The sequence below is a fragment of the Pelodiscus sinensis genome, chromosome 3 (genome assembly GCF_049634645.1).
Source record: "Pelodiscus sinensis isolate JC-2024 chromosome 3, ASM4963464v1, whole genome shotgun sequence".
Lineage (NCBI taxonomy): Eukaryota > Metazoa > Chordata > Testudines > Trionychidae > Pelodiscus > Pelodiscus sinensis.
In genome coordinates this window covers 196913578-196929713 of record NC_134713.1, presented here as the reverse complement: position 1 = coordinate 196929713, position 16136 = coordinate 196913578, and the positions used below count along the sequence as shown (strand labels likewise).

Below are 16136 nucleotides of genomic sequence, written 5' to 3'. Positions count from 1 at the left end.
GGGGGGAGGGGAGGGCTGGGGCCCGCTCCAAGCAGGACCGCAGAGACCCAGCTCCAAATATTGGTGGAGCAGGGCCCCCAGCTCTGAATATTGCTGGACCATGAGCCCACATAATTCACTGCCCATGTGTGTGTGTGGGGGGGAAGCTTCAGATCTCACTTGTCCTCATTATAGCGAGTGGGGCATAACAAATGGGGATCTGCATGGGTCTCTTCGGGACTGGTTCTGTTCAATATCTTAATCAATTATTTAGATGATCGCATAGAGCATGGGTTCCCAAACTGGGGGGGCGTGCCCCCCTGGGGGGAAGGATGAAGAAATTCAAGGGAGGGGGCGAGGCGACCCAGCCACATACACACCCTGTCAATCCCACCCCAAGTTTTGCTGCTATTTTTGGGGGGAGGGAAGCATGAGGGTTTCTCAAAAATCAAAAAGGGGGGCATGATGCCAAAAAGTTTGGGAACCACTGAGAGAGTACGCTTATTAAGTTTGCAGATGATAAAGCTGTATGGGGTTGCAACTGCTTTGGAGGACAGGGTCAAAATTCAAATGATCTGGACAAACTAGAGAAATAGTCGGAGGTAAATAGGATGAAGTTTAATAAGGACAAATGCAAAGTGCTCCACTTGGGAAGGAACAATCAGTTTCACACATCAGAATGGGAAGCAACTGTCTAGGAAGGAATACTGAAGAAAGGGATCTAGGGATCAGAGTGGACCACAAGCTAAATATGAGTCAACAGTGTGACAAACATGAATCTGGGATATATTAACAGGTGTGTTGTGAGCAAGACATGAAAAGTCATTCTTCTACTCTACTCTGTGCTGGTTAGGCCTCAATTGGAGTACTGTGTCCAGTTCTGGGCATCACGTTTCAAGAAAGATGTGGAGAAATTGGAGAAGGTCCAAAGAGCAACAAGAATGATTTACGGTCTAGAAAACATGAGCTATGAAGGAAGACTGAAAGAATTGGGCTTGCTTAGTTTAGAAAAGAGAAGACTGAGAAGGGGATATGATAGCAGTTTTCAAGTACCTAAAAGAGTGTCACAAGGAGGAGGGAGAAAAATGGTTCTCCTTGACCTCTGAGGATAGGAGAAGAAGCAGTGGGCTTAAGCTACAGCAAGGGAGGTTTAGGACATTAGGAAAAACTTCCTACTTGTCAGGGTGGTTAAACACAGGAATAAGTTGCCTAGGGAGGTTGTGGAATTTCCATCACTGGAGATATTTAAGAGCAGGTTGGATAGATATCTATCAGGGATGATCTAGAGATGGTGCTTGGTCCTACCATGACGGCAGGGGACTGGACTTGATGATCTCTCGAGGTCCCTTCCAGTTCTTATATTCTATGATTATTTGCTAACTCCAAGTAAGTTTGCCTTTCACTCCCCAGACATACACAATGAACAAAACAAAATGCAATACACAAAAACCAAAAAGAATGCTACTTAGTATCGCAGGCTTTTCGTCATCCCTCTCAGTTTATGTTTCTCAGCTTCTTCTGACATTTTGACTTCAAATTTCAGGACTCCTTTCTTGCTGGTCCTCAGAGAACTCACTTTTAAAAGAGTTTCTCCAAGAAGCACTGATAATCAAGGCCAGTTCACTGGCTGGCTTGCTCATCAGGATAGAAACAAGAACTTCCTAGAAGCAGCAAGTGACCTGAGTGGTCCCAAAGGAATCGGTATTGCTGGAGCTCATACTAGTCTCCTTTACCTGGCCTAGGACTGCTTGGCACTTAGTGCTCTTTTCTGTGAACATCTGAGCCATTCTGCACCTTGTTGTTCCAGATCCCAGACAGGCTTAGACTGGCTTGCTTTCAAATGTTTAGAGGTATTGCAAGAAACAAAAATATGGGTAGTTAGCCCAAAAGCTTAGTGATCACATATGCACAGCCACAGCAAATGCTGTGGAGAATACAGAGATAAAAAGACTCCCTGCTTCGACAAGCAGAACAGTACAGCGTGTGGAAGATATTGGGAAAACGTGCTTACTCTGGAACATGAGGAAAGGCATTGTCAGATGAAATGAGATAGGCTGAATCAATGTAGCTGAAACATTTGTGACTTCTAGTCCACAGTGGGAAGTGTGCCAGTTCAGCCAAACCTGAGAGCGTTTCACCGAGAAGTTCCAGTTAACTGTTAAAACCAGTACACTTGTAAAATGCTTAGGATATCTGTTGTGTGTGCAAAATAAGATGTTGAGGATGTTTTGCAGTCTGAAGCTACTCCAAGCAATGATATCCCGAACCCCTTTTGTCTTGCTTTCAATATACAAAGTTCAGAAGTGGATCATCAGACTTTCCCCATATTCCATTTCTTCAACACACAGAAATTGTAATGAACTCACACCCACTTATTATTCCTTCATTTCTAATGAAAGCATCCTTAGCAAAAGGCATTCTTACAAAATTATACTAAAACTAAAGTCAGGTCATTAAGCCACAACTCTAATTAAGCAAAATATTTTCACTATAAAAGTCTACCCCCTCAAGTTCTTGTAGAGTTTAAAAGTAAAATTCTAAGTTCTGCCTTAAGAATTTATTATATTTTTCCTTTAATAAAAAGAGTTGAATGTTATTTTTAAAGGCTAAGACACATAGGCTAACCATCACAGCTGAGAAATTTCATATGCACAAACATGCAGGGGGATAAACAAATATTTCAGTGTAAAAGGCTGTGCAAGTTCCTTTAAAGCGATATTTGTTTAAAAACAGAAATTACAAGAGATTGACAACAAGCAACTTTGAGATGAAAAATCATTCCACAACTAACAAACTTGGAAAAGAAAGGAAGTCCCACAAAAAGTTACAATTAAACAATAACAATAGATTTCTGAGCCAAGCTGGAACACAAGAGGAAGGATGTCCAAGGATAAGGCTTCACTGGCCTGATCTCTTTGGTATGGTAAGACTAAGTGAGCCTGACAAAATATAGTTACTCTAAAAACAACGATCCACAAAAGGACAACACAAGAGAACCTAACCAAATGTACTGTTATCTGCAAACATACCAACTTAAGAAAAATCTATCAGAATCTCCCCCTGTGTTTCAGTATGCTTAATAGCATAGTGTTGCACAGTGAGATCTCTCATTACGAAGGTCATAAAATTTACTGCAGTACATTCAGTACAATATGAACTATGACAAACAAAACAACAGATATGAAATAGTTAATTTTTAAAATGTATTTGCAATATTTGATATCATGTGATGTATCAGCCAGTCATTAATGCAGATAAATGAGGCTGTAATGATGAAAAAAAAAAAATAGCCACCCTTGGGCTATAAACTAGGCCGTCACACCACAAATTCGACATCAGAGAAGCACCAAGACACAAACCAGAAGTAAGGCTTTCTCTACACTTAACAGTTTAAAGTGCTGCAGTTTAAAGTGCAGCCGCAGCAGCACTTTAAACTGAAAGTGTGGCCACCGCAAGAGTGCTGAGAGCTTTCCCAGCGCCTTATGTAAACCACCTCTGCGAGGGGAGGAGCTAACAGCGCTGGGAGTGTGGCTGAGCCAGAAAGTTACAATGCTGTGAAGTGTTAGTGTGGACTTGGCCTTAGTAAAATAGGATAGGATCATGTTTCCTACACTCTTGCTCCCTACACTTTTGCTCCAAATCTACTGACAAAGCTTAGAGAATCCTTTACATAGACTTCTTTCAGATAGCAACTAGACCACTGGTTCTCATCCAGGGGTACATATACCTGGGGATATGCATGGGTCTTCCAGGGGTACATAAACTTATCTGTATAGTTGCCTATTTTTATAAGAGGCTAAAGAAAAAGCATTAGCGAAATCAATACAAAGTAGGAATGTGAAAAGTTAACTGGTTAAGGGCTGGAACAGCTCGCCAGGCCTGCCACGGACAGGGGCTGCTCCAAAAGATTGCAACAGCCCCTGTCTGCAGCAGGCCTGAGGGACATGGGGGAGGAGGGTGCACATGCAGGGTCTGCTCCAGCCTGGCTCCGCCAGGGAGCAGGGGGCCCTTAACCAGTTAAAAAGTGAAGCAAACTTCACATTTAACCGGTTAACCAATTACATGGGATTCTACATCCCTAGTACAAAATGAAACCTTCACATAGCCAGTGACTTGTGTATGCTGCTGCATAGACTATACCCTGAAACGTAAGTACGATATTTCCAATCAAATGGATCAATTAGATAACTAAACGATAAAAATGAACCAAGTGCTCCTGTTGCCGTAACACCGCCCCGTGGCGCTCGGCGGCGTCTCGGGCCGTGGCGCTCGGTCACGTCTCGGGCCCGCGCCGTGGCGCTCGGCGAGGTCTCGGGCCGTGGCGCTCGGCGAGGTCTCGGGCCCGCGCCGCTCGGCGAGGTCTCGGGCCGTGGCGCTCGGCGAGGTCTCGGGCCGTGGCGCTCGGTCACGTCTCAGGCCCGCGCTGTGGCGCTCAGCGAGGTCTCGGGCCGTGGCGCTCGGTCACGTCTCGGGCCGTGGTGCTCGGTCACGTCTCGGGCCGGGGCGCTCGGTCACGTCTCGGGCCCGCGCTGTGGTGCTCGGTCACGTCTCGGGCCGGGGCGCTCGGTCACGTCTCGGGCCCGCGCTGTGGTGCTCGGTCACGTCTCGGGCCGGGGCGCTCGGTCACGTCTCGGGCCCGCGCCGTGGCGCTCGGCGAGGTCTGCGGCTGCTTTCCGTACGCCCGTAGGCGCGAAGGGAGGCCCAGCGGGCGGGGAGGCCGGGGGCGACCCAGCCGACTCCTGGAAAGGGCCGGGGGTGGCTCCTGGACCATCCCCACAAGGCCGCCCCTCCCCCTCAGTGGCGGGAGCAGCGTCCAGGCCACTGGAGACCCCCCCCCCATCCTTCCCCTCCACTGGGCCGCCCCTCCCCCGCCCGGCCCCACGCCCCGCCCCCCGGGGGCTCGCCCCGCCCCCTCACCTTTTTGAGGGCCGGCACCAGCAGCCCCCGCCACTTGGGCGCGTTCTCCTCGCTGAAGAACTCGTAGAGCAGCGGCGGCGCCTGCATCCTGCCGCCGGCGGGCGCGGGGCGCGGCGGGGGGGTCAGCGGGGGGCGCGGCGCGGGCAGCCGGAGGGCAGCAGCCGCCAGGGCTCAGCGCAGGGGGGCGGCGGCCGCATCCCGCCCCCGCCCCGGTCTCGCCTCAGCGCCCGCCCCGCGCAGGGCTCCGAGGCCGGCGGAGCGCTCGGCGGGGAGGCGCGCGGCCGCCCTGCCCCGCCAGCCGCGCGGGCATGCCCGGCCCAACGGACGGCCCCGGCCCGCGCGCGCCGCAGGGCGGAAGGACACGCGCCGCCTCACGGAGGAGGAGGGGTCTGCGCGCCGGGAGCGCGAGCGCGGCTGGAATTCTCGGGGCTTTTTTTTTTTTTTTTTTCCCCTCTCTCCTCGCCCGGACGGTTACTCCCGAGGGCGCCTGCGCGGGGAGGGACGGCGCAGGCGCGCCAGGCCTGCTCCTGCGCCCCGCCCACTCGCTCCCAGCCTCAGCGCGGAAGCGCGGCTCAGGCCGAGCGGCCAGGAATCGCAGCCGAGCGCCGAGCTGGGCCGGCGCGGGGAAGCGGTTCCGCAGGCAGCGCCCCCTGCAGGTCGGGAGGGGCTACAGCGGCTCCTTCTTTGGCCCCGGCCCTGGACCACCTGGCTGATGCCCTCTCACCTGCCCCCCTCCCCCCCCGGCTGCCAGGGCTTTACCTACCCCCCCCCCACCCCAAAAGCCCAGGCAGCTTCCACTGTTGGCTCCCAGTGAAGGGGCAAAACGTGTCCTATGGGGCCAGGCAGACAACAGCTTCACCCCCCCCCCCACCTTTTGCAACAGCCGTGCAATGAAACCCTCACGTTCCCACACCACAGCCCTGCTGTGACCATCTCCACAACAAAAATGTCACCTGTTGTCAAATGGCCTTGAAGTGTTACCCTCTTTCACCAGCTCTGAGACAGACAGACCATCACTAACCGTCAAATTATCACCCCCTAGCACAGATGTCCAACCCTGTCACGCTTCCACTCGGTTTTGCAACCTCCATCAAAATATCCCAAATTGGCACCAACGGCCTCCACTTGTCCTCATTGTACGCCAAATGTAACCAGTTCTCTCCAGCTGTCAGACTCATGAACAGACACAACATGGCCATAATTTTTGATCACATGGAAGCAGCTGGTGAAAAGTTCCTGATCAGTCACAACCTGCAACCACAAGTGATCAGCTATCAACATGTGTCATCACCTGTCTTCAGATGACAAAAACTGTTAACCCGCACCAACTGCCAGGACTGTCATCAACTGAGAAACTGCTCCAGGGGCCAAGCAATTTTACTTTGAGGGTAGCCGAGTTAGTCTGTTAGGCTACGTCTACACTGCAGGCTTCTTGTGCAAGAACTGTTTTGCGCAAGAGTTCTTGTGTAAAAGGTCTTCCGCAAGGGCGCATTAACACTGCCATGTGCTTTTGGGCAAGCAATGTGCTTTTGCGCAAGAGCGCCCATAGCACTGTGGACACTCTCTTGTGCAAGAAAGCTCTGATGGCCATTTTAGCCATAGGGCTTTCTTGTGTGAGAAAATCATGTTGCCCGTCTATACTGCCTTCTTGTGGAAGAGCTCTTGCACAAGAGGGCTTATTCCTCGTGGGGAGAGGAATAACTCTCCCGGGAAAAGCCCTGTTTTCTGACGCTGTACTTAAATTTACTTACGTAAGAATGTGTGTGCAGTGTAGACACCTGGCAAGTTTTTGCACAAGAACAACTGTTCGGCTACGTCTAGACTGGCATGATTTTCTGCAAATGCTTTTAATGGAAAAGTTTTTCCGTGAGATTAGCAAGGACGCTTTTCCGCAAAAGCACTTTTTGCGGAAAAGCGTCCGTGCCAATCTAGATGCGGTTTTGCACAAGAAAGCCCCAATCGCCATTTTCGCGATCGGGACTTTTTTGTGCAAAACAATACTGTGTTGTCTACACTGGTCCTCTTGCGCAAAAGCATTTGCGCAAGAGGGCTTTTGCCCGAGCGGGAGCAGTATTTCCGCAAGAACACTGACAATCTTACATGAGATCGTCAGTGTTCTTGCGGAAATTCAAGCAGCCAGTGTAGACAGCTGGCAAGTTTTTCCGCAAAAGCAGCTGCGTATGGTATGGTACCTTTTCCGCAAAAGGTATGTCTACACTTGCACCCTCTTTCAAGAGAGGGATGCAAATGAAGACATTCAAAATTGCAAATGAAGCTGGGATTTAAATATCCTTCTCTTGAAATAACTGGTAAACCTCATTGTATGAGCAAAAAAGGTTATTTCGAGAGAAGAGTTTTCTCTTGAAATAACCGTGTCTTAATAGCGTCTGTTATTTAGAAATAGCGCCATAATGCCATTATGCAAATGAAGTGCAGGATATTTAAATCCCAGCTTCATTTGCAATTTCAAATGTCTTCATTTGCATCCCTCTCTCAAAAGAGGGTGCAAGTGTAGACATACCCTTACAGAAAAAAAACAACAAATGGTCTGGTAGCACTTTATAAAGTAATAAAACATATAGATGGTATCATGAGCTTTTGTGGGCACAGCCCACTTCTTCAGATGATTGGAGACCTATTCTTGCTTACAGACAGCCCCCTAATGTGAAACAAATTCTTTCTGGTAACCATGCCACACAACCACATCATAAGCCTCCAGGAACCCAGCCCTGCAGCCAACTCTGCCCATGTTTCTGTACTGGTGAATTCATCACTAGAGCAAACAAGATAAGCCACCAAATTGAATGGTTAGTTGACTGCACATCCAGTAATTTGATCTATGCCAGCAGTGCCCCACTGCTACATATATTAGACAAACTGGACAGTCTCTGCGGGAAAGAATCAATGGACACAAATCAGAGATACGTAAAGGGAATGTACAGAAACCTATTGGGGAACATTTCAACCTTCCAAATCACAGACAGGTCTCCAAAGTAGCTGTCTTGTCACAAACCAGCTCTACAAACCAGATCCACAGGGAAACACTGGAATTACAGTTCATCTGCAAATTCAATTCACATGCTAATGGACTCAATTGTGATGAAAGCTGGTTGGGACACTCCCAATTTAACAACCACTGAAGGTGCTAACAGCTCTTTGTGTTTTCTCCTTCCTGACAGGGGGCTCTATTGACTTTGATTTTTATCTGCTTCCGTTTAAGTACCCATTCTCCAGATACTTACTAATACTCTGTCTCCCACCCACCCCCCTGCTTTTTTCTTCCCTCCCCTTCCCCTCCTATTTATTTTGAGTGTATACATCCCAAACTCATAACTCCAGTCATCTGAAGAAGTGGGCTGTGCCCATGAAAGCTCATGGTACCATCTACATGTTGTTAGTCTATAAAGTGCATTTCACAAATATTTGGCATTTTCTCCAGCTCCTGGAGGCAAGTGATTAAGAATCTCAGCTTTCATTTTTTAAATGAAGTGTCTAACCCACATGATTTTTTTAAAAGTTTCTCTCAGCAAAAAAAAGAACCATGTTGTGTAACCCCCAATAGCTGAGAAACCAGAAGACAAAATGACTTGACTTTTTTTCCTCCAGTATTGCTGACACCAGCAGTCACCTCTACAGGTCCCCAGCGATTGAGAGGGGCACTTGTTTCCAAGAGAGACCAAGTGGCACAAACTGCAATCAAGACCCACCAACTGTCAGCCTGTCCAGATGCTTTCCTCGCGTGAAGGTGGCCTTTGTATTACATTGTGTTCCCTTGCTCTTACAGAAGTTTACTTATCTTCGAATGGGGATAGAATTTTGCTTTAGTGGGAGAGTAAAGTCCAGACATAATTGAAGTTGCCCAAATGCTCTCTTCTTTGGAAACAGCAGCGTTTATAGTGATCCCTCATAGAATGGAGAATTCCTGCTCTTTCTTGGGGAATGTCTCACAGGCAGAAGTCAGAATCAGGAAAATGCTCAATCTGGAGCTGGCCTCAAAGGGTTCCAGTTCCCTACTCTGTGCACCTATCCTCACCAGAGCTAAGTGAAGCCTCTCCGAAGTTCAGGCTTACCATCCCTCTCTCCCTGAAGCTGTATTTAATGCGCCTATTCCTGTACAGTCTAAAGCAGTGTTTCTTAAACTTAAGACCAAGAAACACCAAACCATTTTTTTTTATGAGGAACACCAAGGATTTTTTGTTGAGGGAAAAAAGGGGGGTCAGGGAAAAGTTGACCAAAAAAAAAGAGAGGGGTTGGGGGAAAGTTGAGGAAAAAAGGTCACCTGCCCCTTTAAGCATGGCCATTTTGAACTCTATTGCTCTCCGCGGCACATCTCCAACTATCTCATGGCACACCAGTGCTGCAGAACACAGTTTAAGAAACACTGGTCTAAAGGCTATGAACTGCTCTTTATTAGAATTATCCAGAGGGGAATGACTTCCACCAGATGCAAGGAAAGCTCAGTCCTCCTCAATTATTATGAACAGGGCTCGACAAACTGTGGTGAGAGCTACTCGCCAGCCCCGCACCGTGCATGCGCGCAGTGCCGGAGAATGGGGCGCATAGAGTGACCAGCTGAAATCTACTTACCACGGGCAAGTAGAAACAGCAGTTTGTTGAGCTCTGGTTATTAATAAATCCTATTTGCATATATTTAATTGTAAGAGCTGCAGAATCATCCCCGATCATGAGAGTCGCAATGGTCATTTTGATTTTCTCCCCCCCCCCCATTCTATTGCATAATTTGGCAACATCCTGTTTCATTTGTGCTCTCTCCATCCTTTACTATGTTCTTTGTTAAGCTTCCCCCTCTCTAAAACAGCCTTTTACTGTCCCCCACAGAACCTCCCAATCCCCCGTCTCTATATCTCCTACTCACACACTTCTTCACTCATCCCTCCAGATGTGTTCTCAGAAGTAACAGGCTCTTAGACTATGGTGGTGAGAAAGAAGGCAGGAATCCCTGGACAGCAGGGAACAAAGAAGGTGCCTGTCCATCTTCTTGGCTGCTTTGGTTCTTTGCCATGTCCAGAGAGGAATCTGACCTGAAGGCCTCCGTTTTTCTGCATCTAGGGGAGCATGGGAGGATGCTGTTCAGTGGTTAAGTTCACTGTTGATCCGGGCAACAGAGGAAGTGCAGCCAGAAGAGGGCACCCACTTTAGCTCCACAGCCAGAGGCAGGCCCTGCTGGAAAAGAATGTCCTTGAAGCTCAAGTGTGCGCCCTAGGAAAATCAGGGGATGACAGGCAGTTCTGAAGAACCCAGGAGGCTACGGTCCAGCAACACAGTGCACAGTTCTTAGGCCAGCCATGAGGAATAAATTGCCCAGGGAGGCTGTGGAATCTCCATCACTGGAGATATTTAAGAGCAGGTTAGACAGACACCTGTCAGGGAAGATCTAGATCAGGGGTTGGCAACCTTTTCAAACCAAAGAGCCAAACCACATCAGAATTCAGAACAAGTGGTCAAAGAGCCGTATAAGAAGGCCCATTTGCAGGACTGAAAATAGACAACTTCATATTATTTATTGATAACTGACATGATTAATAAGAGCATAAATGAAACATTGTACTCAGACTTTATTTAATGGGACTTCTGCTGCTGCATCTTTTTGCACATTTCTTTGACGTTTACATCATAACTGGTCAAGTTCATGTTCGTACATGCACTCAAGCTACATGAGTAATTATGGTTTTTAAAAAAGTTTTTTGAAGTTTTCATTTTAATTTAAGAAGTTGCATGTATTTTGGGAATGACAAGAGCGCCAGATATGGTTCCCTACTGAGCCAGATTTGGCTCAAGAGCCATAGTTTGCAGACCCCTGCAGTGCTTGGTCCTGCTGAGAGGGCAGGGGACTCCTCTTGAGGTCCCTTCCAGTTCTAGTGTTCTAGGATTCTGTGTGTGGGACAGATATTTAACCTCTGTCCTACAGCCTGTCCCACAAAATTTCAATCTGACTCCAGTAGAGATACCCTGTCTGAGGTATATCTAGTGAACAGCAGTTTAAGCAGCTGACACTTCTTCAAACTAGCATGTTGATCCTGGGAGATAGATCATGTTTGAGTAGATCATGGGTGTAATATGTATGGATAAGTATGTAAATGATAAATGTATTGATCTTTACAGAGAAATACGGGGCAGGAAGGGATCTTGAGAAATCAAGTCCAGTCCCCCACTAGCACTGAGGCAGGACCAAGTAAACCTAGATGCTTATTCAATCTCTTCTTAATCTCTAATGAGATCTGCATTGTTGGGGTATTTTAAGAGACTGGGCAGGGTGGTCGAGGAGGTTTACTTAGTCCTGCCTCAGCACAAAGGGTTGGACTGGACTTCTCAAGGTCCCTTTCAGTCCTACATTTCCTGGATTAAATGATTCTGTAAAGTGGCATGTTCCCCAAAAACCAGGTTTTAGGTCAAAGGTAGGCAAAATGTCTTTCATAGCAGCCTGACCATTCATACATTCAGAATGCCCACTTTATATATTAGGTACATAAATATTTAATAGCAATTCAAAAATTGATGTTTTCCATCAGCAGATTTTTAGTCTTATGTGGAAAATAGTGAGGGTGGTAAGCTATTTGTACAACAACATGTTACAAAAAGTTTATTTTACATTATGTACATTAGGGAACATATTCAAAAGCATTACCAATCACAATAACGCAGACCATAAATCACTTTAAATTTAGTTTGTTCTTAGTGTATATTATCATAATAAAATATAAAGAACATATACAAAACAGAGCCAAATATGTCCATTTTGCTAAAACTTGGCATTTACATACTCCATTGGAAAATAGCAATCAAAAATATTTGTGATCAGAACTATGTTCCTAAAATGTGAAGTAACCACTATATTGTTGATATGAGGTAGTAACTAAATTATTTTGGCCATGTGTTAACACCCTAAATCAAGAAAATGGTCATAATAAGGCCAAAAAAGGACAGAATATGACAAACTCTTAACCTTTTCCACGGTGTGGAATGCTGTAGTTCATGATACGGATAAAACAGTTTAGTGAAGACTCATAATAATGCTAATTTTACCATAGCATATACTAGTAATTCAGACAACTATTGCAGTGTTACATCAAGGTACCAAATTCTGGATTTAATATCCATTCCAGAAGGTATTGTTTTCAAGCATAGAGAAGTAATCTTTACAGAATTTTACTTAAATATAAAAATACAGGTGTTTAATTGGTTTGTTTCACCAACAAACTACCCAAATAAATGAAAAAAGATATTCTGAAGCCCAAGTCATATCCACAAAGTCACAGCTTACCTTTGTGACTAAATACATCACAGATAAATACTTTGTGCAAAAACAAACACACCAGTGTAGTTGCATGAAAATTAAAAACAAGATTGTAATTTGATTACAGCCTTGGTTACAAGTTCTAAAAGTGGATTTATTTGCATTAGTAAATTACATATAATAAAATACAATAGTGATGTTAAATGCACTGTGTTCATTGCTAGCAACCCATTTTGTAACTACACATAAGTCGTCCTTAAAATAGTACCCCAATTGCATTTCTGCTTCCTCCACAATCTTTACATCTGTACAGGTAAGACACTTGTACATAACAGAAGGATCACTATCTACATTAAGTCAGTGTAGCTGTTCAGTAACTCTTTCACTGAAAAATACCACGTATATGTACAAAGATTACATACCGGTGAATAATTAAGCACTTCTGTGGTATAATATGCTACGTGTGTCCATACCACTTACAAAGTTATCATCGTCTCTCTCATGCTACAATAAATTACAAAGCCACTGAAGTCAGGTCACTGCAGTTTTTGTGCAATTTCAATCAACCCATCAATGCTGCAGCAGTAGTGTTTTCTCTTCCTGGTTAACTGCCATGCGTGATTCTCAGTAACTGTTTTCGTGGCCTGCCAGGATGTATAAATTGCTGTTGGCCATCGGATTATCTGTTGGTCGACTCTCCAAAACCACGACCCTAGAAAATTAAAGAAATTTAAATAATCTAGTGAATAATTATAACAATTACAATTTCAAATCCCGTCTGTAAACGCAGTCACCCTCTACTCTAACTTTCCTTCAGGGCTCATCTGTAAATTTGGCCATCACCAACGAGCCAACTTTACTACTGTTGATCTCCTGACTCATGCTTTTATCCCCTACTCCCTGGGCTTTCTGCAATTCTCCTCCTTGCTTTCCTCAAATCCTCTTGCTCTTCAGACAACCAAAGTGCCAAATGCCACTGTTCAGCTTCTTGCATACAAGCGGCACTACCCCCTCAAACAACTCTACTGGCTCCTCGCCAATGAGGAGGAGGAACGGCTTCGTGGTTACAGGCACAGCACGAAAGAGACAGAATTTCTCTCGTTTCCATTTCAGCTCTGCCCCGGGCTTTCTGTGCAAACCTGCACAAGCCAATTGCCCTTCATTTATTCAGAACACTTACCTGCTCAGAGGTTTTTAATTGGTTGTAAAATCACATTTATTTCACAGAATGTGCTTAATTCACATGGTGCAGTGCTGGATGTACAAAGCCAAACTTTTCTTCCTCTGACTAAAAGCATACAGGTTACTCCTTTAAGGAAACAGTCCCCCATCTTACAAAGGAAGAGCAGAGACAGTGCGCTAACTGACTGAAACCTGACAGGTCACCAAGCTTCTGAATTAAAAACTAGCAGTTGAGGGAAGCTGACAGTTCTATTAATCACCCTTCAATGGATCCAATAACTTGTCCTGTGTAGTAGCCATAAAGAGCAGTCCTGCAGCACCTCTAAAATCTCAGGGAGCAACACTGGTGGGCAGTCCTCCAGAGAAGGCTTAGTGTACGCCCCGTACAGGCACAGACCTGTCTCCAGAGCTGCTAACCTAGTCTGGAAACGGAGCACAGTGTTACGGGGGCACCCAAACCAGTGGTGACATGTTAATACAGCCAAATGATACAGGAACAAAGAATGTACCCTATACTTACAGCATCCTGGGAAGCAGGGACTCTGACCCATACAACATGGCCTTGGTTAGTATGATGCTGTGGGAAAAGGGCTAACAAAATTCAGCACGAGTGAAGAGGTGATACCACCTCCACCAATGACACTAGTGAAACCACTGGTGTGGCGAATTCTGTCCCCCCACCCTTTAAAAGAGTGTGCTAAAAATGAGACAGGATTCAGAGAAGTGTTTCAAAACTGACTTGTGTTCTGGAGGACATACACCTCACGTGAGGGAGGCCAATGGAACTAATCTATATAGTTTATTCAAGAAAAGCTGGGAGCAACTTGATTACCTACACAAGGAGAAGATATCTGACATTAGAGGGGGATCTTTAATCCAGCAGGCAAAGGCATAAGAAGATCCAAAAGACTGAAGCCACATCTATACTAACACAGAGATCGACGCTGCAGCGTTTGATCTTCTGGCGTTCGATTTAGCTAAATCAAATACTGAGGGCGCCCCCGTCGATACCGGTACTCCTCGACTCATGAGGAGTAAGGGAAGCTGACGGGAGCGTTTGCTCCCATTGACTGCCCCCTGTGGAGATGGCACCAAAGTTCAAATTAAGATACATCAACTCTAGCTACGTAATTAAGTGGACAGTTAAAAGTCCACTGATCACCAATCTTGGACTGAACAACAAACACTGGAGAAGGATCCCTATTCTCCACAGATTCAGTTCTTGACAAAGATAAGCAGGAGGGAGGATGGTCCATGCATAGCCCAGTGTCTCAGAAATCTGATGCTTTATCTCCCCAAACGTACCACAACAAGGCCAAGAACCCCCACCAAACATTATATACATGAATCCTGTAGAGAACCTTCATCTTCTTCACTCTCACTTTCTCACTAAGCGGCTGAGAACAGCCAATTCTCTTCAACTTCCTCAGAAATTAAAAAAAAAACCAACCCCACCACACAGGGAAAGAAGCCATACTAGAGAAAAACACTATCAATGAGCCAATCATGTCTATAATTTAACCCTTGGTGGCCTTCTCTCCTACAGCTCTTGCCATTCGATACAGTATTCCTCTATTTCTCTGCCTGACTGACTCTCCTGCTATATTTAAATACTATCTGGAAAGATATTTTCTCCTGCTTTCTAATGACGATCTGTCCTCTGGGCCATGCCGAAAACTACACTTTAGCTGCCTTAGAAGTAGCAGTCTTACATATTTCTAAAATGTGAAACACTAACGCAGTGTTTAAAGGTTGCTGAGAATCATGTTTTTGATGTATCAAGTGCCAACAAAATGCTTAGTGTTGTACAAGATATAAAATAGGGCAGTCTCTGACTCAAAGAGCATGTAATCTGACAAGATGTGCGTAGGGAAATCTGTACAAAGAAAGGGTTTTCTGGAGGAAAAATAACCCAGAACAACTCAATTCAACACAATAACCTTTGGGGGAAGGACAGGAGTAAAGAACCTTTGGCAGGGATGTGGATGAGGAGAAGACTCCGTCTTGGAGACTGAGATGGGGAAGCCATCTCTCATATATGGAAAATGACATGCAGAAAGGAGGGGATGAAAGCAGCAAATAGGCAGAGTCTAGCATCACTGGAAAGCGGAGGAGATGGGGTGCTTGCAAAGAGAAGATCTGAGACGTACAACGGGGGAGGCTGTGCAGGGTTTTGTAGACGAGCTGTTAATATTCTGTGTAAGGGGAGGCCCAGGGAGGAATTCTGACTGATGGGTAAGGGAGAATGTTAGCAGCCACATTTTGGATGGAATGAAGGACAGTGATGTAACTATGAAATGGTATAATTGCCCGTGCCCACTTGCTTCAGAACCTACTTCAAGAGACGACTATGCTCCTTCATCTGTTTTCATTAAAAAATGCTTCTAGCCAACATGGTTATGAAAATACCCTTGAAAATGTGAACTCATGGCAGCCAGTTCAGCCATGTTGGCAGAAAGCCTGTAACAGCGGCCAGAGAGGTGTGAACTGTTCCATTCATCTCAACAGGGTGTTACCTCTTCTGCACAATTATGACAATTTAAACAGCAAAACTGTTGATTATTTCACTGCTGGTCACTTTCACAGAACCATTCAGCTAATGTGTTTATCCCACAACCCCACATGGCCCCTCAGACCTTCCTCACCGCCTAGAGCTCCTATTGGCCACTACCTGGCTTTCAAATCTCCAGCTCCTGCCAACAACTCAATTACACAGGGTTAGCATAACAATCAGAGCTGCACCGACTGCTGACAATGTAGAGGGATTAAATAAATTGAATTTAATATCAAAATAAATAACACA

At 45.9% G+C, this 16136-nt stretch overlaps 2 protein-coding genes across 6 annotated transcripts in view; both read right to left on the bottom strand.

Moving 5' to 3' along the window:
- Window positions 1-5376, bottom strand: part of SOS1 (SOS Ras/Rac guanine nucleotide exchange factor 1) — a 97216-nt gene extending 91840 nt beyond the window's left edge. For both annotated transcript variants that reach the window (XR_012903070.1, XM_075925815.1), the window contains exon 1: window positions 4897-5376. Coding sequence is in view for 1 of the 2 variants with exons in the window: in XM_075925815.1 (XP_075781930.1) it covers window positions 4897-4983 (87 nt within the window). In the remaining variant the exon portion in view is untranslated. The remainder of the gene's footprint in view (window positions 1-4896) is intronic.
- A 6092-nt stretch (window positions 5377-11468) lies between these two features.
- Window positions 11469-16136, bottom strand: part of MAP4K3 (mitogen-activated protein kinase kinase kinase kinase 3) — a 140021-nt gene continuing 135353 nt past the window's right edge. For all 4 annotated transcript variants that reach the window (XR_012903069.1, XM_075925807.1, XM_075925808.1 and 1 more), the window contains one exon: window positions 11469-12863. Coding sequence is in view for 3 of the 4 variants with exons in the window: in XM_075925807.1 (XP_075781922.1) it covers window positions 12776-12863 (88 nt within the window). In the remaining variant the exon portion in view is untranslated. The remainder of the gene's footprint in view (window positions 12864-16136) is intronic.